Raw genomic sequence first — 22,246 nt, 5'->3', positions numbered from 1 at the left:
CAAGGTGATGTTGAGGCACGGCTGGGACCCGATGATCTCGGAGTCCAAAAGAATTGGTCCTGTTGTTCTGTGACCCATCGCGCCACTCTCAAGATGGCGGCGCAGCCCTCCCGCCACTCCCAACATGGCGGCTCGTAGGGCAGCGCGCACGCGCCGTCACCCCTGCCCGCCCTCGGGCCCTTCTTGTACGGCGCCACTCTCAAGATGGCGGCGGCGCTCTCTGCGCATGCCCGGTGCGCGCCGCCGCGCCCATCATGGCGGCGCGGCAGTGACGGGCCGGGCGCGGTGGGAGCGAGCGGTGGTGCAGCTCCGGCGCGATGATCCCGAGCGAGGAGGTGTCGGCCCGCAGGAGGGAGATCGAGGACAAGCTCAAGCAGGTGGGATTGGGCTTGAGACGCGCTGCGGGCGCTGCCGGGGCCGGGGGCTGGGCCTGGGCCCGCAGCCCCCTGGCGTTGCCGGGGAGACGAGGCTGGGTGTGGAGGTCCTCACTGGGCCTGGGGGCGCCCCGGGACCCCTCAAGGCCTCGTCACCCCCCTCCCGGCTTGGGAACACTCTCACGTCCCCTTCAAGGCCGGTTTGCAGGCTCGGGGCATCTCTGCTCCCCACTTTGGGCCTGGGCTTCTCCCCTTCATTCTTGGGAGGATCAGTGGGCTCTCTCGTCAGGTTCTCGGGTGCAGCCTGTGAGACCAGCCCTGACAGGCTGCAATTCCCTCTCTGCCTGTGGGCTTTGGGAACTTAAAGCCAGCCCTTGTGGGCTACTGTCGTGTCCCCCCCCTCCCACCCCCCATCTGTGGGCTTTAATGATTTGAAACCAGCCCTTGGTGGCTGCTTTGCATTGGACACTTGAGTTCCCGGTGGATTTGGAAGGTGCCAGTGCAACAGTGGTGTTGTGCTCTAGCAGGGAAATACGTGTTCTGAGTCATTGTGCATCTGTGGAAAAGGTGTTAATTTTATATTGTGCTGATGCTCATGGCATTGAAGGGAAACGATGAATTCATAAACCTCTCACTCATTACATGATGTGTCTCCACCTTGGGTTACTTGCTCTGATTTCTGTTAAGAGGTGGTAATATTAAAATGTAGTCACAGAATCAGTATTAGACCAAACATGGCTTGCAGCAGAGTTTACAAGATTGGTAAAAACCTATGTGTAATGTTTAGTGGCTTAAAACTTAGTGTTCAGAATTTAAGGGTATTTTTTTATCTTACAGGAAGAAGAAACTCTGTCCTTTATTAAAGAGAGCCTTGAGAAGAGTGACCAGCTCACCAAGAACATGGTAGGGAGGTCCTAATATTGGGCCTGGCTTTACTTTTTCTTAGATTTTTAGGTTTATTAGTTTTCAAGGCTGTTGTTGTGTCCATCTGAGGGGTGTGGAGCAATGAACCACTTTGGGCTTCAGTAACTGGGTAAAGGGGAAACCTGAGAAATGCCTCAATACTGAGCTTCTCTCCTGCTCTGCTGAGGGCTCAGATAATCTGTTGGCCTCATCTCTGCTACAGTCAGTCCTCTCTCTTGGGGAAAAGGTATTAAGATACCTCAGACTAATTTGTGTGGTTGCTTTATAATTCAGGTTTTGTTTGGAGTTTTATTTTGTGAATGTTCTGTATAGAGATAAAAAGTAATTATTGTGTTATAATTGCTCATAAGCCCTCAGTTTATATACCATGTCCAGTTTTGGTCTCAGTGCTTTAAAAAAGTCATAGAGGCACCACCAGAGAAGTGTGGAAAACATGACATAGGAGACAATCTTGCAGGAATTACCTTTTGGCCTAGAATACGTGTCTGAGGCACCCTTTTATGAGCTTGCTGTGGTTTTCCATCTGTCAGAAACGCTATCGCAATCCTCTTTAGAAAACCAAATATCTGTGGTGGAGAAGAAGGTTCCTACTAGACTGGTCCTTGTGCAGCTCCTATTTGAGTCTCAGTGGTGTGGAGCAAAGGGACTGGTTTGTGCTTTTATTGTTCTTTTTACATGGGGCACCTCCAGGCAGTTCCTGTGGATTTAATTTTTTGTAGAATATTCTGCGAATAAAATTTTGCTTTTCCTTTATACTGTCTTGGAACATTATCTTCACTCTTTGCAAGCATTTAATTTGAGATTGGCCCATCCATATATGGCAGGTGATCTGTTTGTGATGGTTAATAAAAATCAGGATGCAGAGAGATGGAAACAGCTGCTGAGGAGCCATGGCAAATTAGTAGCAGAGCCCAAAAAGAAAAGCTGAAGTTCCCTGACTTCCCTGCTCTAACTCTTACCCCAGTCCATAGGAAGGAAGTCCACAGCTGTTGGTTTCTCTCTTGGTGTGTAGGTTTCAATCCTCTCCTCCTTTGAGAGCCGTTTGATGAAGCTGGAGAACTCCATCATCCCTGTCCATAAACAGACAGAGAACCTGCAGCGCCTGCAAGAGAACGTGGAGAAGACCCTGTCCTGTTTGGATCATGTCATCAGCTACTATCATGTGGCCAAGGACACAGAGAAAATCATCAAGGAAGGGTGAGTTGAGCAGATAGATCCTGCTGGGAGCTTCATCCTGTTGGATTTTTGAGATAGAGGTAGGGGAGCTGGCTCCATACATCCATGCTTGGTACCCTTCCCATGCTCTTTCCTTATCCCCAGTCCACGCTGACTTGACCTTCAGCCATTTCCACAGGGCAAAGACAGCTCAGACTCTGCATTGGGATCTCTTCCAGATCTTGCAGAGGTGCTGCCTTAGCAATCTCCATGAGCACTGGTGTTTCTGTTTTCCTCTACCCTTTTCCCAAAGCTTTTCCCTGCCCATTGAGGTTGTCACTGCATCCAGGATGTACCAGAGCTGTTCTGGAGCCTCCTTGTCTGGCAGGATGTTGGATGGCTCTTGTCTGGGGTGTGCAGTTTCCTCTGCCTTCCCATCAGGGCCTGTCTGGGAGAGGAAAGCAAGGCTGAAAGTTGTGTGCTGCTCCATCATCAGTACTTCTGCACTTGCTGTGTGGGCTGGGTATCCTGCTGTGGCACTGAGTGCAGAAAGAAGAGAATTCCATGATCTCCTCCTAGCTGAAGAAAAGGGGATAGAGATTTCCCTTGTTATTTTTATCCTGAGTCTGGTCTGGTGCTTTCTTGTTACTTTGTTTGTTTGCTTCCTGGGGCACTACTTTTTATTTCTGGTTTTATTTTTAGCCCCACAGGGAGGTTGGAGGAATACTTGAATTGCATGGACAAAATCCAGAAGGCAGTGGAATACTTCCAGGACAACAATCCAGACAGCCCGGAGCTGAACCGTGTGGTGGGTCATGAACCTGGAACCTGTGGATGAGAGGGGGACAGACACAGCCCTGCTGCTTGTCCCCTGCTGGGAGAGGCTGCTGGTTTTCTGCTGGGGGAAGGTGGTGTTTGGGCACAGCTGAAGGAATGATTGCTTTGGCTTCTGTTTGAGCCTGTAGTGGGCAGCATTTCTGCTCCTGGCATTTTGCTCTCTGTCTCTTGTGCCAAGAGGACTCTGAAAGCAGCTCTTGCACCTGTGCAGGGGGAGTTGATTGAACCTCCTCCTGAATAGCTCTTGTGAGTGCTTCAGCGGCTTGAGCAGAATGGGTGATCTGTTTAAATCCCACTTGAACAACTCCCAAGAATTTTTTAAATTTAATTCACTTTAAAAGTCTTTCAGATACAGGCGTGGTTGGAATTTGAAGCCTGCAGTACTTGACAGTGGTTAGGAAGGATGTTCTTATGCAAAAATCTCATGACTGACTGATTACAGAAGTCCTGTTCTGCTTCTGTCCTGCTGTTTTGTGCCAGAAATCCCTCTTTGAGCGGGGCAAGGAATCCCTGGAATCGGAGTTCCGCAGCTTGATGACACGACACACCAAGCCAGTGCCACCCATCCTCATCCTGGACCTGATCAGTGGGGATGAGGAGATGGACACACAGGAGGAGATGTCCCTGGAGCACCTCCCAGAGAGTGTCCTGCATGACATCATCCGCATTTCGGGCTGGCTGGTGGAGAATGGCAGGAATCAAGGTGGGTGGTGCTGCCTGCTGTTCCCTCTTGGCCTCTGGCAGGATGAGTGATGTCTTGGTGGCACCTTTTAGCTGAGTATTTCAGTCTTTCCAGCACCTGAAGATTCTGCTTTTCTTTGTAGTGAGACTGAAGCGATGGTTTGTCAGTCGAACAGAATGAGCTGTGTAAACAAAGCACAAATTATGTAAATGCAAAGTCTGTCCTGTAGCAAAAATCCACTGCACTTGCACCTGTAATGCCTTCAGATGAAGCTGCAGCTATCCAGTGCTCAGGTTTTATAAATGTGTATAAATGTATAATTTTTATAAATGTATAAAGGACACTGGGCATTTATTCTCATTTGGGAAATATTTATGACCAGAACCCATTGTGTGAAATGTGATCAAGGGCAGGGGAAAAGCAGCACAGACTTTCTTCACTCTGTACATGTCTTTCCTTTCCTGTTCTGCAGGATCAAGAACTGCCTAGTGCTTTATAGTCCTTTATTAACTTTTCCTTCAGGATTGAGTAACTTTGTAAACTTGTACAGGAAATGTGAACTTTCACATTCATGCAGCTCCAAGAATCAGCCCCCACTTCAATGATTTACTCCTGAGGGGGGGATTACTGTGCCTACCAAGTATCAGGAACATCCTTAAAAGCTTCTTAAGAATTTTTCCATGATCAAAGGCAACTCATGCATATAGAGCATATTTTATTAGTCAGCTTGCATTCTGCTTTCAAATCACAAGCACCTCATTAAATTCCTGAGTGCCCTGAATCCTGAAAAGTGTGTAAAGTCTCTCATGCTGGAAACGGAGCACTTGAACTGACAATGTCTTGCACAAATATCTCCTGTCAGTTTCAACACTTGGTAGTGGTGGAATTAATGTGTGTGGTGTGAGGGCTGGGAGATTGCAGGGGAAGGAAGAAGTTTTTTAAGAAAATAGGAGAGGCTCTGAGAGGGAGGGATGCTGACTTGGGGTCCCACACCAGTGCTTGCAAGTCCCTGCAGGGGCACAAAGTTTCTGCTTTACCATACAGTGTACCCTGTGTGCTTATAATCTCATTTTTACCTTGTCTCCTCAGATTTCATGACAGTTTACTTCCAAATCCGCTCTGTGCAGCTTGACCGCTCCATCAAGGGGCTGAAGGACCATTTCCGTAAGAACAGCTCTTCCTCTGGGGTGCCATATTCCCCTGCCATTCAGAACAAAAGGAAGGACACCCCCACCAAAAAGCCAATCAAGAGACCAGGTGAGTCCCTGAGGAGAGATCACTGCACTAGGTATTAACACATCTTCAGGTCTTCTCATTGCTGAGGTATCTCTGTGTCTAAAATGTGTTTTTAGGACATTTAGGGAGATTTTGGAGGTAAGCACTTCTCTGCTCTGGATTCAGCATTGGGATTACAGACTCTGTCTGTCTGTCAAGCCATCAGGTGTGTTCTCTGGGTGCTGTAAAGGGAGCAGAGAGGCCCTGTGTACAGGGAGAGGAAAGGCCTTAACAAAGGAGATGAGTAAAAAAGGCATGAGGGGGCTGTAAAAGGATTTGATCTGAGAACACCTCAGATCAAATCCTCAGCCTTGGCATATGGAATATAGCCTGTGACACAGCAAATAGATAGCCCATATCTGATAAAATACCTCACATCAGTCATTAGCTATGAATAAATTATTATTGTGCTAGAAAGCAAGAAGCCCCCAGGAGCTGAGATGGGAATTAGGTAGGTACTTACAAAAATGAGGTACAACATTGTCTGAAGTTTAGAAGGGCTCTTAAAGCTCTTGCCTCAGCCTGTGTTGGGAAGATCTATGAAGAACGTGGCTGGTGGGTTATTCCTCCTCTCCTCACAATGCAGTTTTGCTGCATTTGGTGCTGCTGGTGAGGTTGGTCACTCTGGAGTTTGTGAGTGTAGGGCTGGGGTTCCCATCTCTGGAATGTGCCAACTAGTGGGAGCACAGCCAGGAGGGACAGCAAAAGCCAGCACAGGGATATTGATCCTCTGTGTCCCAGCACTCTGATCCCTCCTCTGTAGCAGTCATCACATCAGAAAAGTTTCTATTTCTGTAGGTTTACCTGGCCAATACTCCCCTATTTTGTCCTGTGTTATCCAAATAGTCTTAGTGGGTTCAGGAAAATAGTAAGAAATGTGGGTAGGGACTGAGGATGGGTGGGATGGGGAAAGGGAGGAAGAAGAAATACCCATTTTAATTGTGTTGTGTTTATTTTTATAATCCTGATGTGAATGCAGTCCTCATCCCAGGTAATGTGTGTCTATGTGTGTGTGTGCTGGCCCTGGTGCTCACTCTCTTCACTTCTGTGTGTGGAGAGGCTTTGCTGGGCCTCTTCTTGCTACAGCAGAGGGTGTGCCTGGGATATTTGGAGAGGGAGGGCTGCCTGGGGAAGGCTGTGGCATCCAGACATCACCTGTGTGGTCTTCTAAAATCAATCTGTGCCATTGCTGCTGTGCTCTGGAGCTGTCCCTGAAAGCTGATGGAATTGGTTTGTGAATTTCAGTGAATTTTCCCCTGACAACAGAGAACCACCTGATAAGGCTCAGAGGCACTGAAAGGTGCTGGTGGGGATCTGTAGTTCAGCTGTGGGAAGCTCAGGTTGAAGATGCTTCAGATTTGGTTGACACTTCTCAGTTATCACCTGATTCTGAAAAGATTCCTGTGTTTTTATTGCTGTGAATTCAGCATGGTCAGCAAACATTTCTGAGCAGCCTGACAAGTGACAGTATCTCCCTTGTGCTCTTAGGTAAAGAGTTAGAGATGTGGGAGATTCTTTTTTTTTTATGGGCAAATTACTGAAAAGTCCTAGGGATGTTTTAAAAGAGTCTCAGATCTTGGATGCTCTCACAGAGAGGAGCCCACACAAGTTCCTACAAACAGGACTCCTCCAAAGTGGATGCATTTGGGCATACAGAATTACTTGGCATGAGGAAAGTCTCAGCTGTAGATGTACCAGAAGATTTTCATGTCTCTATATCAGTTCAATTGGATTTTGTGAGATGGAGCAGGTAGAGCATGGTCTGAATGCACTTATGAAGCTGATGGTGCATGAAGGAAAGTGTCTCAAGTGATCCATTGGGTTATTGTAATGTCAGGAAAAAATAGTGCTCATTTGTCTCCAGTCTTCTGTGAAGCAGAGAGAGAACCAGACTGTAGCTCTTGAAGGACAGTGAATGTTGAACCTCATACACCAGCCATCTCTTATGACTGCTGAATTGTACTTAAGTGAAATTAAAAATTGAGAAATACAGAGTCTTCAGGCGGAGATTCACTGTTTTTTCTGCAGTTCCATTAGCTTTCAAGTACAGCTCTTGAGGTGGAGGTCTCACACCATCTTTTGCACTGGCACAGTGTCTCTCTTCAGAGCAACATTATCTGGTGGTGTTTGTGTGCCCTGGGTTTAGCCTTTGTTCAATTTGGACAAAGGCTTTTTTTCTGTTCTATTACTTTATTTCAGTAAGTAAAGCCAAGTTCTGCCAATCTGGGTTTCAGACAAGGGGGTTTTCTGACAGTTCCACGAAGAGACTTGATTTCTGTGGTCCATGAGGAAAAATATCCCAGTGCACACCCCAGTGCACACTTTAATGTGTTGCAAGGGGTAAATAACAAACTAAATCTGATATGCTATAGCTTTTTTTTTTGCCACAAAACAAAGCACAAGAGAGGCTAAAGGGAAGGTGGGGTATTAGGGGCAGGGTAACAAGGCAGAGATAGCTCCAGGGACTGTGTTGAATTCTAGAGAACATGCTCCATATCCATATGTTGTTTCAGAGGGTCTTCATCTCTCTGTTCCTGTTTTGTCTGTTGATGTACCTTGTACTGTCTCCTGTTGTTACATCATGCAGTTAAAAATCTGACTGCTGGAGATGCTTCTTAAGCAGAGTTGTCTCCTCGTAAGTGACACTTGACAGGTCAAGTTCAGCTGATGATTTGTGGGCTTTTTCTGGTTTTAGTTTGCTGTTTGGAATGTCAGCGCTCCCTCTCAGACAGCAGGTGTATTCAGGTTCCCAAATCATCCTGCTGCAAACATGTGCATAAAATAAAGTCTCTTTGTGATGCCTGTAGGCTCCGTGCTCCCATTTGGCTTGAGTGCAGCAGGCAGCTCAGCAGCTCTGCACTTTTGGGGAAGGATGGAGACACCTGGCCTGGCTGCCTACAAAAGCCAGAGGGCATTGTCTGGTTTCATGCAGATTCTTGCAGCTGGTGCTTAGGAAAAGAGGATGTGTTGCCCTCCTGCTTGGACAGAAAACTGTCCAAGTTTCTGAGTTGCATTTGCAAAAAATGTCTCATGCATGCCCAAACCCTGCTCTGTGGAACAACTGGGCTGCAGAAGCAAAGGTTTCAGGTGTTTTTTGACCTTTGGAGGCTCTTTTCAGACTTCACGGGAGCTCCTTCCCAGTTTCCTTACAGCTCTGGTGACGTGGTACCTAAGGCAGGTTGAGTGGCAGAATAAAAAGCCCATTCCTGTTTCCCAGACTGATCACTGCCTGGCTTGAATGTGATGTTTTCATTAGTAGCTGAAACACAGTCCCATTTCGTTAGGGAGCTGCTTAATAGGGGAAAACAATCCTGGAACAAAAGCGTTTGGCTTTCACCAGAATCCATTAAAGCTCAATTATGATGCCAAGTCAGAGGGATCCAGCAGCACTGAAGTGATGCCCCTGGACACTGAACACTCGGTGTGTGTCAGTAAACACAGGTAATTGTGCTTATGCAAATAAAATGTAGCATAATCAGCTCCTGAAATTGAGAAAAATAGGAGGAAAAATTGAAAAAGCAAAGAAGTCATCAAGGGTAGGCTTTGAAAACATCCCCTGCATACCTGTGGAGTGACAGCCTGCTGACAGCAGCAGCAGTTGTACTGTCTGCTTGGTTTTCACACCAATTCACCCTCTTTTTTTTATTCCTTTGTATTTTCCCTCCCCCTAAATGCTTGCAAATGGGAAAGATGAAAGAACAGGTGGAAGAACAGTATTTGAGTTGAACTGCTCTGCAGCTGCTGGGCCATGGGAGCAGCAGTAAGGAAGGGCCCTCCTTGCCTAGAGGAGCTTGCTGTTGAGTCCAAGCTCTTGAGGCTTCTGGAAGTAGCTAACAATAAAGTGGAGATACGGGGTGTGAAGAGCATCAGGAAGCTTGGGAGAAGAGGCATAGCCCTTATTTGATCATATGACAGAAGCTTGAGAGCAAATGCATCAGCCAGCAAGGGTGTGAGACTTCCCATTGCCCAGGTGTGGGTGGACAGGGTGGCTGTTTCCTGCTAGAAGAAAGTGTTCCATGGTTATGACTCTTTTCTTTCTTTACAAAGTGGTTAAGAACACTCTGGGGGACCTGAAGTTTCCTTTCCATTGCCATAAATCCCATTATGGGATGAAGCTGTCCTGCACCCCAAAATGTTGTTCCAGGGGTGTGCAGCAGTGTGTACTTGGGTTCCCTTCAGCATTTGGGCAGCCAACACTCATTTCCAGGCTGCACTGTGGCTCACAGTTGGTGGTGGAAGTAGGGATCTTCTGCATGTGTGAAGTATTTATTACTTTATCGTGGAAGAACAATTCTTAATTTTGGCAGCAGAATTTTTATGTTTTTAGCTTCTTCATTTACTCCTCCTGGCTCTGTTTCATTTGGGTCTCCTATAGAAACCCCTTCCACCTTCCCAAAACTTCTAGTTCCCTGTTGTGCAGGCAACAGCAAAACTCTGCTATGAGAGGGTGTCGGTGTGCTTGTGATAATTGTGGCTTGTTGCATGACAGCTAACCTTTTAATGTGGAAACACTGCCTAGGCTTCAGTTGTCACATTAATGCTTTGTTTTGTGCTTTCCAGCTGTATATCCAGCACTGCCTTTTGTTCAGTTCTGTCTGGTTTTTGTGTGTTTAAAGTATAAATCTTTTAACCCAGTGTTATTTTTTTTTCCATGGTTTTAATTGATTTGCAGTTCTTTAGAAGAGAAGTGTCTTGGGGATTAGGGTGGCTTAGTGCAAGTTACACATGGGTGGGCAGCATCCATTATTTTGGGATTCCTGTGAAGGGAATTGCTACTGCAAAAAAAGCCCAGAGGTTGTTACCCCTTTACTGCTTCCTGTACCATTCCTTGTCTTGGCTCTGGGGCTCCTGATGGCTCTTTATTGATTATGCTCAGAAAATACCCCTCAGAAAGGCACCTCTTACGAAATGACTGCAGTTGTGGCTCCAGGAGCAGGAAACATGTTGCCAGACATAAATTGTCCATATGCAAAGCCCTGCTTCCACAGCTGAGGAAAAGCAGCAAATCTTGTGTGCTTGGATGCAGAGCACCAACTTCAATAGACCCACTACAGAGAAGGGAGCTTCATGCCTTCCCTTCTCTGGTTGTGTTTCCCACCCAGCCATACCATGCTGTGTCTCCAAACTGATTCTGTATCCCTGGCTGGAATTTATACCCCCAGCCTCAAAGCAGGGAAACATTCCGGAAATGCCATTGTATCTGCACACTTGGAAGTGAGTTTGGGGTTCACGTTCCCGTGCTGAGCATCCTCATTGCTGCCCAGCATCCTCTTGCTGGGCCCAGGTGACTTGTTGGTGGAGGGCTGGTGTTCTGGGTTTGTTTTCTTTTACTCATTTTCTAGGTTTTCTTGTCTTTTCTCTCTGGTTCTGGTGACAGGCACAATCCGTAAGGCTCAGAACCTTCTGAAACAGTACTCTCAGCATGGTCTAGATGGGAAAAAGGGGGCCTCTAACCTCATTCCTATGGAAGGTAATCACAGCTCAAGCTACTTCACCCTTGACTTTCTCTGTGTATCAGCCTTGCTTTCCCAGGTGGGGCTTCCATTACTTCAGTGCTTGGTGGACAGCACTGGATTGGGGAACCAAGGAGACACTGGAGGGCCAAATTATTTTTTTTTTAATTTATTCAGAATTTACTATCTGAATTTCAAAGTCTCCATAAGCATGAGTAGAAGTGGTGAGGAATGTTTCGTTAACACTAACCCACCCTAGCCACCTGGGTAATGGAAGCTCTGCTGACATCTGCTTGTGTTGTTCCTGTTCTCTCTTCTTTTTGCCTGGACTTTGAGACATTCAGTTTCCTAGTGACCTTTCCAAACCTGGTGCTGAAGTGTTGGACCACAGGTAGCTCAGTGCATTGTGCCTGTACTTCTCTATGCAGACCTGCCTAAATGGTTGTCTCGTGTTCTCTGACCTCTGCTCCTAGAGGTTGTGCCAGAAAAAGGAGAAGATGCTTCAAAGCATCTCTAAGACATTCCTGCCTCCTGCTATGAACCCATCCTAAGCAGATCTTTTCAGCACCTCTGCTGTAGCCTGCTAAACTCCAGATGGTGACTAACATCACTCATGTGGGGGAAAATCCTCATGCTGAGCAGGAGAGGGGCTTTAAATTTGGATTTTTAATGGCTGTGGGTAAAAATTGGACTCTGATGCCTGCAATTCCATTTAGAACATATGGCAGGAGGTTCAAAGGACTCTCGTGGTCCAAGAAACAACTTAACTCACACTTCTCATCAGGTTTCAAAGGGTTGCTACCGCTACATAACCCAACAAAAGGATTTGGTCAGGAAGCATTCCCAGGACTGTAGGGAAAAAGCTATCCACCAGATCAAATAAGCCAGGCTTGAAGCAGCTTCCAGCCAGAGTGAGCATCCTTGCTGTGACCACCCAGGATAAATTGCGCCTTCTGTTTGTGCCGGCTGCCATCTCACTAGGTCATGAGCATGACTTACGCGTTAAGCACCTTTCCGATGCCCTGAGCGACAAGCACGGGCTGGCTGCGGGTAAGTACCGGATTGGCACTGGGAACCAGTTGGTCCCCCCTGCTTCCCAGGATGTTCCACTGTGGTGGTGTAGCCAGGGCTGTTCCTCTCTGCGGGCAGTCCTGAAGCATGAGCCTCCTCAGGCTAAGAAGCTTTGGCTCTTCTCAGTAGAATTCACTCCTACTAATCACACCCCCAACAAGGAGCCCAACTTTGTCCAACCAAAGGTCACCATGCTGGGGGACATTTTCCTGTAGGTGGCTGCTGGCCTGTTGGGTGCTGAGGCAAAGCAAGCAGGAAAGGGATCAGTGCAGCACACACTACAGTCTGTGTCCTCTGCTGACCAAAACTTTTGAAATATCAACCCAAGGGACCTGTCAGCATGGGGAAGAATTGGTTCTTTTTCCATCAAAAGTCTCTGGGACGTGAGAAGCAGGAGCCTATAACTTAGAGAAGGCCTCTCTGTGTCATCTTGCTGTCTTGCAGGATGGGGTCTGTGTCTGTCCTGCAGACACATCCATCAGTGTTTGGCATGAGTTGGTGCTGTATCACTTCTCATGCCTACCACGTAGGATCTTTGATGGACCTTTGACTGAGACATTCATATTCTAGGACTCAGATATTTGCATTTGTATGCAGCATTGTGTGGCAGATAACTCACCTAGCTGTGCTGATATTTCTGCTTCATAGGATGTAAATGTTCATCAGCCTGGTTTTTATGTTTTTTCTGCAAGTGGGAAGAAGCTGCCTTCCAGGACAGCCTTTATTTCCCAGAAATGCTGATGCCAAATGGCAGTTCTTCATCTGCATGATGGATGGAGATAAGGAATTCTAAAAATACCAGCAGAGATGTTGAATAATTCACCTCAGATCTTCCTGAGTTTAGTACTCTGTGTTCAAGCCCTTGATTAAATTTAGTCTGTATCCCAGAAGAGCTCCAAACTTCCCTTCTGTCACAAGGCTGGGAAGAGGTGGTGCCCTGATGTGAATTTCCTGAACTGCGGGTGACTTTTCCTGCCTCCTGCAGGGTACTCAGAGATTCCCACACACAAACTCAGGGCAGGAGTGGTGAGAAGATGACTTTTGTTCTCACACATGGATGGGTGCAAAGCCAGAACCAACTTTGCCAGAAGAACCTCATGCTCTGTGTGTAAACCAAAGGCATCTTGCCCTTGCAGGGAGGGACGACGTCTTTGACATCGAGATCGACGCGTACATCCACTGCGTCAGTGCCTTTGTCAAACTGGCCCAGAGTGAATACCAGCTCCTGACAGAAATTGTCCCAGAGCACCACCAGAAGAAGACCTTTGATTCTCTCATCCAGGTCAGTTGAGTCTCTGTGCTTGGAAAGGATGCTGGCTTGTCCTCCAGGACTCGTTGAGGGAACGAGTCTGCACAGAGCCTGGAGAACAAGTGTTCAGAGTCCCTCACTGATACCACAAATGGCACATCAGCCAAATGGTCATCTAGAATGGGTGTCCTGCACTGAGCCCTTTGTGCTGCCTGGGCACAAGTCCTGTTCCTTCCTAGTGAGTCTCTGGCTTTGTTGCAGGAGTCACTGGATAACTTGATCATGGAGGGTGATAACATTGTGTCAGCTGCCCGGAAAGCCATCATCCGACATGACTATTCAGCTGTGCTCACAATCTTCCCCATCCTCAAGCATCTCAAGCAGATGAAGCCAGAATTTGACCAGGTCTTGCAGGTAAATGTGATGGGATTGAAGAGGGTGCTATGGGTTGCATAATCTGGAGAACTTTTTGAAATGGGTTATCACAATGGCTTTGAGCAAAGCCATGCTGCTTCTGTCCCCCAGCATGGACTGCAGTTACACAAGTGCACCTTGCTCCTTTCTGAGCTGGTGAACCAGCAACTCAGCATCTCTCAGCAGCAGCTCTTTTCAGTTCAAGTCCCAACCCTGATGGACCACCATGGCATCTTCCCTTTCTGCCTGGAGAATGTGGGATTTCGTGGGTTGATGGTGCTGTAAATATTCTTCTGGCATATGGGGAGCTGAGAATGAGATGCTGGGGTGGGGGTTGAGGGAGGGTAGGTGCTGGGTGGAAGTTCAGATACTATTTGTTTTCCTTTTCTGATCTATTGTGTGACTATTCTAGGGAACTGCAGCAGGCACTAAGAACAAACTGCCAGGGCTGATCACATCCATGGAGACCACTGGTGCAAAGGCACTGGAAGAGTTTGCAGACAACATTAAGGTAGGATTATCCTCAGTGGTCTCTGATCAGGCTTGGAAGAGAGTTTTGCAGCAAACCCCCTAGTTTAGCTTTCAGCTTTCAATGAGACCATGTAGTTTCTGACTGAAGCAGGAACTTGCTGGATTGCTTGGGACAGTCAAATAGCAAATGCTTGGTGCTGGTTTCAAACACAGAAGGCCTTTGCCTAAGGTCCTTAACAGGCATGCTACAAGTAATTTGACATGAGCCTCCAGGCTTCTACAGATACCAAGTCTATCTCAGAATTAATCCTATTTAAAAAGAAAGGAAAATTGCTGCCTTGAAAATTTTCGAGGACTCATGTTTAGCTGTTCCTTTTTAAGGTGGGCATGGTGAATGGTAGGTTAGTGAAGGTGTAATGGTCACAGGCTGAACAGAACCCTGAGGTTCTGAGTTGCTGATGCTTGGCAGCTCTGCTTTCTGAGCACCAGGAGATGGCACTGCAAGAGCTGGGCCTGAGGGTGTTGGGAGTGGCTGGATGAAGAAGCCTTCAGCTCACTTGTAGCAGCAGTTGTATTGTAGGTGTCTCCCCTTACATGCTCACCTTATGTCTCTCTCTTCCCTTTCTAGAATGATCCAGACAAGGAGTACAACATGCCAAAAGATGGGACAGTTCACGAGCTCACCAGCAATGTATGTGATGATGATTGGAACTATCCTTTGTGAAAACAGCTTCTGAAGGAGTTTTAAAAACAGCAGTAGGGAAACTTCCTAAATTAAGGTGTCTTGGCATTAACAATTACACAATTACCTGGTTTCCATGGCAGGATGAGCTGGTGACCCCTGCTCAGCCATGACAGGACTGTGTGGGGAAAACTCAGCAGTTCAGAGGAGTGTAGTGATTTGTTTCTTGAATTCCTGTAAATGTGGGGGGACACGTGGTTCTTCACGACCCTTAATAGCAAAGCACAGGAGATGTAGTGTTGGTTGCTCCTAAATTCCCTCCCTTGCTTCCAGGCCATCCTTTTCCTACAGCAATTACTGGATTTCCAGGAGACAGCAGGTGCCATGCTGGCATCACAAGGTACGTACATGCATGGGTCTTGCTCAGGCATGCAGTTCCTTCATCAGATTCCCTGGACATCTTCCCTGAAGTAACCAAACCTCAATATGCACTGTGAGCTTGTTCTCCTGTCCTTCACCCTGTGGTTTGTCTTGTCCTCCCATCTGCCTTGACCACGTAGTTGATTATCTGGAGAACTCCAAGGGATGCAGAGTTCCCTGCAGGCCTTCCACACATGCTCCTGGCAGGTACAATGAGGTGTTTACTGCTGGTTGCTCTGAGAGAGGATTCCTGGGTCATTTAGCTCCAAGTCTGGCCCTGGCCTGGTGCCGTGTGACTGTACTGGAGTGAGGGTGGCTGCTCCAGCTTGGCTGTGTCATGAACAGCGTCATCCTCTGCTCAGAGTACAACAGCAGCAGCAAGAATCTCCTCAGATTCAAGACATGGGCAAGCTGGGACTCTGGAGCCATTTGTGCATCCTGTCAGAGAAACAAGTTTTAGTTCTGCTCTCCAGACTGCCGAGGAGACTCACTGCAGAAATAAATGCATAGATCAGAAGCTGAGAGCTGCTCATGTAGCAAGGTGGTGCTGCTTATCAGCTGGAGTGAGATTCTTGGTTCTGTGCAGAGCAGCTGCAGCTCCAGGCTCTCCAGAGAGCTCTTGGCCTTGGCAGCTTGTGCTTTCAAGGTTGGAATAGAGCAGGCTGGAAATCCAGGAAACACAGGGCCCTGAGGAGGCACAGACTGGAGAGGGTTGAAGAGGCCATTAGAAGCAGAGGTAGGAAGAAGCTTAGAGCTTCCTCCAGACTGTTACCTGCAAAGTTCTGTTTGGAAATTTTTGCTAATTCTAAATCAACTCAAACTAAGATGTCTCTGCTTTTGCCCCATCTCCTCTAGCTGCTGCCTTGTGCCTTTTCCACTTGCAAGCTCAGTGTGCTCAGACCCTTCTGGGCCTTGGCTCTCTCTCCTTGGCCAAAGAAGTGAAATTTTTCTTGGAATAATCAACTGTTTCCCATGTTGTCCCCTGAATGGTGATGTCAGTACTGTTTGGAAGTCTTGGAATGTTGTCTGCAGTGAGATCTGTCTTGGCTGATTGAAAAGTCAGCATAGATTTGGGGTAGCTTTGCCTTGAAAGCGGGTTTGGACTGATTTGGAATGAGGTGTTGTGCTAAATACAACCATTGACAATGCAAACAATGTCTCCAGCAGGGGAAGGAGGTTGGACTCTGCCTTTCCTCTGTGATCTCCATTCCATTTGTGGCCTTGGAGGGACTCCTGCCTGCTCTCCTGTGCACCTGCCTGTGGCTGCTCTGTGTTAATATCTGCTTTGTTCTCAAAGGAATGGTGGTCTCTAACCTGTCTTTTTGCACTTTTGCATTTCTTTTTCTCTCTCATCCCTCCCCTTTTCTCTCTGCTCTGCCTAATCTCTGTAGTTCTTGGGGACACATACAATATTCCTTTAGATCCCAGAGGTAAGCAAACTTACCCACACCTACCTGGTTCATATTGCCTTGGACCCTGGTGATGTATGTTAATTCTTTATCCTCCAGCAGTTGTAAATAAATTAACACATAATTGAAAAGGGAGAAGACGAGAGGGTAAATAATCCTTGCCAGTGGGCTGGAGAGAATAGGGAGGGCTTGTCAGCAGCAGACAATGAGGGATGCCACAAGAGCTGAAACAGGCTCAAGACACTCTGATGGCACTGAATCTCTTTGGCACAGGTAGCAGATTGGCCCAGCTGGTGTCATGCTTTATCCCAAGTGCACTCAGCTCCTTATTGTCCAGCTCCCAGCAACAGGAGCCTCGAGGCCTTTCCCATGGGGTGCTGGTGAACTCGGACCACCCGAGCTAGGTCTGGCTGCCAAACTCTCTGGAGGGGGCAGGAGGAGGTGGCCACCCCACATGTCTTGTGGGCCCCGTGCCCACAAGCCCTCGAGGGCAGAAAGGCATCTCCAGAGGGGCTTGTGCCAGCCTGGAGTCACTGCTGCCTGTAGGGGCAGCTTCCCATGCTGGCACAGCCCTTCCTAGAGCCAGGCAGGCCCTGTCAGCAACCATGGGGATGGCTGAAGCTTTCCAGAGCCCTTCTGCTTGTTTCAACTACTCTTGTGTGCTTGCTGTTAACAGCTCCAGCTCTTTGTTCTCTGATTGCCAGTTGCTAGTGCTTACCAGCCCTTTTCAGGTTGGGAAAAAGGATGGGGGGGAGGAGTTTAATGACTTTCTGACCAAAAGTGTGTTCCCTGAGTACCAGGGAGGAAAGGAGAGATTTCTGGCAGGTTGCTCCACACTTGATGTGGACACAGGGATGGAGGGTGCAGAGCTTTTGCCCCCTTACCCAGGATGAGCTGCTGACAGTGGGCTCTGAAGCAGGAGCTGATTTTACTGTCACTGGGTGCTAATTCCATAGCAACAGGGATGAGGCTTGTTGGAATAGAGGCAGGCTGACCACACAACCCCCCCTCTTCCCAGAGCATGTTAACTGGCCTAAGACTTTCCTTTTCAGAGACCAGCTCCTCAGCCAGTAGCTACAGCTTAGAGTTCAGCAGGCGGCTGCTGAGCACCTACATCTGTGAGTACCCTGCACACCTTTGATGCCTTAGGATTTTAGCTTTAGTATTTTTCATATATTTGTAATCCTGCAATTCTTCAGTGTATAACTCTAAACCACATATAAAGTGTTAGCTACTGCTTTCCCATTTTGGTCAGACAAAACAATTCCTCTCCAGGCCTTGGAATCAAGGACACCTCACTATCTCAGGCCCTGAGAAATGTAAACAAAAGTGAGTTGGGGAGGAGCAAACTTGGGGTAAATGACTTCATTACCTGAAGCTGTAATTGGAAGATTAACCCCCAATATGCAAATGGACCAAACTTATAAAAGTATGAAAACCTGTGACCCATCATCCATTTTTGGGTGTAGCCCCTGGGGGGGCTTCTTCTGCTTGAGATGTATCTGAAGGCCCTTCAATAAGTATAACTGCTTTTTATTCTCTTAATTTTGTCTAGACTCTGCTTCTAAGTAGCCCCTAGAAGGCATCACTTTCCTACTTCTTCTTCCCTGTGGACACGCCTTCACAGGGCTCATTCCTGGGTGAAGGCTGTGTCTCTTCTCCATGTGATCTTTCCACGTTTGTGCTGGTCTGATGGGAGGGTCGGACTGGGAGTTTGACTGTTGGAGTAGGACAGGACAAAGCACAGGGCAGCAGCTCTGTACCACAGGGCTGTTCCCTTAAACCATTGTCACCTTCAACCCCATGAAGGCTCCCAGCTGCCAAGGGGGAGTTTAAGAAAGTGAGATCAGTGATTTCTCCTTGTGTTACAATGGAGATCTCAGAAGCCTTCAGCTTGTGAGACCTGAGCTTTAATTGTGGCAGGTTCTGGGAGTTCTCTGAACCCAAAGTGCACCTCCATTGCCAAGGCATGGAAGACAATAGTTTGCAGAGAGGCTCTGGTGACTTGCTGAAGAAAAATCTATGTAAGGACTGTTAAGTGATTGTAGCCTTTGTGCAGGCAGTCAGGCCTGTGCTGTTCACTTTGCTGTGGGCCCACAGCTTGGTTTGCTTTGTCAGTAATAAGAAGTTTCAGTGCAAAACTTCTTGCTCTGTGTTTTTCCCTCTTTAAGGCAAAGTTCTGGGCAACCTGCAGCTTAACCTGCTTAGCAAATCCAAGGTTTATGAAGACCCAGCTTTGAGTGCCATTTTTCTGCATAACAACTACAACTACATTCTGAAATCTCTGGAGAAGTAAGTGTGTGTCTTGAGTGAATCTCCCTCAAGTCCAAGGCTGACTGGATGGTTTTGGAGCAGAGCTCTGCATTGAGAGCATTTACTTGCTAGCCTGTCTCATATCTGCTTTTTCTTCCATCCTTAAAACTGCCTCTTATAACGTTTTGCAGTATTATAAACATCACATTACCTGAGAGTGGAAGATAAAAGCATTAGAAAATGCCTTAGGTTTTAAAGAATCCTTTGATCTCAGGAGGATTGAGGATTTGGCTTTGGAAAGTAACTCGGAGTTGCTTCTGTCTCCCAGTTTGCACGTTTCAAGGAGCATTTTGTTCCTTGTGAAAGGCTGAGAGGAACTTTGTTGATGGGGGGTTGAAATTCTGCCATCCTGAGAGCAGCCTGGCTCAGGTGCTTCCTCAGGTTTCCTGTCCTTCCAGGTCTGAGCTGATCCAGCTGGTGGCTGTGACACAGAAGACGGCTGAGAGGTCCTACCGGGAGCTCATTGAGCAGCAGATCCAGACCTACCAGCGTAGGTCAGTGACATCCTCTGCCTCTCCCTTGCTTTTGTCACTCTGGGAGCTCTTTGAGAGCCAGTGCTGCTGGAGCAGTGGGAGAGATTCACCTCAACCAGAAACTTGTCTAAAACCAAAGCAGAGTGTTTTTTTGTTTCCAAGCAATTCATCCAACTTGGGAAGGGGTCACTGTGGGAAGTTTTGTGGTGTGTGTTGTCTGAGTTGGCCTTTGGGGGATGACAGAGGTGCTCTGGTAAAGGTGTGAGTGACTCTTTGCTTCTCTCCTATCTCATTGCATATGCAGCTGGTTGAAGGTGACAGATTACATCTTGGAGAGAAACCTGCCTGTCTTTCAACCAGGAGTGAAGGTGAGAGGACGGGCAAAGATGGGCTTGACATGACAGAAGTTGCCAGAAACATCATCTCCTTTGTCATAAAAAATTCTCAAAAACCTTCTTTCTATTTCATGCCAGTATCACTCTACAGAGTGAACACTGGCTGGCACAAGTGGACAGCAGCAGTGCCTTCTGATCTGCCCTGCCCTGGATTCATCCAAGTCTTTTAATCTTTGCCTCCATTCTTACATCTTCACCTGAGCAGATGCCTCTGTTTTGGATTTTCAAAACCCTGAGACCTTTCCTTTCCCTTGGAAAGGGCTGGAAGCATGAAGAAGTCTATTTTATGTCAATTATCCTTGTTAAACCTACTTCAGCTGAGTGTAGGGTGTGCTGCTCTTTGCGTCCCTCTCCTCACTGCTGTAGGAGAGGGAATCCAAACCAAATACAGGATATTGCTGAGGTTGGATGGGGAGTTGGGGGCAAAGATTGGTGTTGGGTATTTATTTCTGGAGATAAAATAAGATCCTTTCCCTCCTTGTTGCAGCTCAAGGACAAGGAGAGGCAGATGATAAAGGAGCGCTTTAAGGTAAGGAGGTGTGGGATGGAGTCAGGACATCCCCTGCTTGATTGGAACTCACAGATCTGCCTGAGGAGGAGACCTCTTGGTGATCAGCAGGGGAGGGAAAGAGCATCAGACTCAGTGTGGAGATTGCAGATGGGATGCTGACTGAGTTTCTCTTTGGACAGGGTTTCAATGACGGGCTGGAGGAGCTGTGTAAGATCCAGAAGGCCTGGGCAATCCCAGACATGGAGCAACGGGACAAAATCTGCCGGGCACAGAAAACTATTGTGAAAGAGACCTATGGTGCCTTCTTGAACAGGTGAGACCTCCTGCAGCACTGTCCTTTCCTCTTTGGGTTTACTGAGATCTTTGGGGCCTTGCATAGCCTGAGCAAGCCACTTTTCTATTGTCCTGTCTTAGCTTTTCTACTTTGCACACTCAGACATGCCCAAGCAGACCTTGAGTATTTTTAGACATCTGCTGTCACCCTGATTCCTTGGTCAGTGAGCACAAAGCCCTGAGCAACCCTGGGCTGCTGATGTAAAACTTGTGAGGCCAGTTGTAACCAGGTCACTTGCTCTATACAGGATATTCTGTCACATTCAAGAGGGGTGTGCTGGAGTGGAGCTGATTTGTGACAGAGGAGGAGCCAGTGGATCTCTTTGCTATGTTCCAGTTGTTTGTCACCTCTTCTCTTTTTCAGATATGGCAACGTGCCCTTTACCAAAAACCCTGAGAAATACATCAAATACCAGGTGGACCAGGTGGGGGAGATGATTGAGAAGCTGTTTGACACATCAGCATAAATTTCCAGCTGTTGTGAACTCTCCAGCTGCCAAGTACAAGCCACTGCTCTCTCAGCAACCCTTGGGACTCCCTTCCCTTCTCCCCTGCCCCATTGTGGTGGGCAGGGTGTTATACTTGTATTTATCAGATTTATAAACGTGTGGAAACACTAAGTCCTGACTGTCTTTGCTCTGGATCCATGGGATAAAGCAAAGTCTGCCCTGTGGGCTCCTGTATTGGCACATCCACCTCACCTGGGTTTGTGTTAATGCCTTGATGTGCAGCAGACATGGGGAGTGTGTTTAAAAACAAAAGGAAAGAAAAACACACAACAAAAAAAAAACCCCTGTATAGGTGTACCACCCTTCTGTTAAGGGCAAGAGGCTGTGTGCTCTAAATGGTGCCACCTGCTTCCCTGATGGGTTTTGGGAATCTCAGTTCTGTAGGATCCCAAATTATTTTCACATTGTTAATCTCAACTGTTATTTCATTCAGTGGTAGGGCTCAATGCTGATTCTGGGGGTTTGGGGGTGCCTGGCAGGGCCGCAGTCCAGTCTCCTACAGGGGTGTTTCACCCTAGACCTGTGTCAGTGCTCTGTTCCATGTGAGGGTGATGGCAGGGCCTGGACCTGTGACAGAGCAGTGGAAGCAGAGGGAGCTCCATGGTGGCCCGGCTGTGTGCTGCTCTTTATTGATCTGAAGCAAAGCAAGTGTTCCCGTAGCGATTTCCACTCAGTACCTTCCTCCCACCCCTGTTTTTCTTTGTCTCCTGTCTTCCTAAATCTGATGCATCTCTTCCCTGCAAGCAGCCAAGCCCATTTGCTTTGTTAAACCCATGGGCATCACATGAAGAGCAAGTGCTGCTCTCCCATGTGCCTTGGAGCAATGCTGGCAGGCTTTGATACGGACTCTGACACTTTGCATCAAGGCTTTTTGGAGCATTAGAGCACCTGTGTTTTATCAGTGGTCTCTGGCCAGGCATTTCCTGCTCCACTCTCCCTCTCTCCTGCTGCCTGCTCCATTGTTTGCCTGTAACAATTGAAATACAGGGTTTCCATAGAGCGAGGAGCACTCACAATAGCTGCTGCTTTGCAGTTTGGAGTAAATCCATCCTTCACCTGAGCAGTGTTTACAGCAGTGTTTGCTGGTGTCTGATTAGCCTAGCAGTGGAAGAGCTGTTGGATGTTAGAACCTGGATGAGAGCACAGGTCGTGCTGTGGCTGTGCCTCAGACAGGTATTACTCAGGTACAGCTCCTGCCCTTTCTGAACCCCTGACCTTCTCTTCCTCAGCCTAGTGTAGCAAATGCCTGAAAAACAGCAGTTTTGACAGGCTCATCCAGCCCAGAGCTGGACCACA

The 22,246-nt window shown here is 47.6% G+C and overlaps 1 protein-coding gene across 15 annotated transcripts; it reads left to right on the top strand.

Annotated features, from left to right (window-relative positions):
* Positions 1-234: 234 nt before the first annotated feature.
* Positions 235-21,061, top strand: EXOC7 (exocyst complex component 7). 15 transcript variants are annotated; one of them, XM_088065363.1, is made up of 22 exons: positions 235-377; positions 1,212-1,277; positions 2,311-2,495; positions 3,156-3,261; positions 3,771-3,993; positions 5,062-5,229; positions 6,227-6,238; positions 10,625-10,715; positions 11,665-11,750; positions 12,908-13,053; positions 13,282-13,434; positions 13,847-13,945; positions 14,534-14,596; positions 14,921-14,987; positions 16,399-16,437; positions 17,469-17,534; positions 18,588-18,708; positions 19,128-19,223; positions 19,507-19,570; positions 20,085-20,126; positions 20,288-20,421; positions 20,806-21,061. In XM_088065363.1, exons 1-22 carry the CDS (start codon positions 318-320, stop codon positions 20,906-20,908), a joined length of 2,190 nt encoding a protein of 729 aa, XP_087921489.1. In that variant the 5' UTR covers positions 235-317; the 3' UTR covers positions 20,909-21,061. The 15 variants fall into 15 exon arrangements, with proteins under 15 accessions (XP_087921489.1, XP_087921491.1, XP_087921483.1 ...); XM_088065365.1 differs by lacking the exon at positions 6,227-6,238 and having other exon boundaries at positions 10,625-10,717; positions 11,682-11,750; XM_088065357.1 differs by lacking the exon at positions 10,625-10,715 and having other exon boundaries at positions 11,682-11,750.
* Positions 21,062-22,246: the final 1,185 nt, after the last annotated feature.

Source organism: Pseudopodoces humilis, chromosome 21 (genome assembly GCF_049639895.1).
Source record: "Pseudopodoces humilis isolate 2021_Gansu_Grassland_sample_001 chromosome 21, ASM4963989v1, whole genome shotgun sequence".
NCBI lineage: Eukaryota > Metazoa > Chordata > Aves > Passeriformes > Paridae > Pseudopodoces > Pseudopodoces humilis.
Note: the sequence above shows the minus strand (reverse complement) of the source record. Positions and strands in the feature narration are given on the sequence as shown.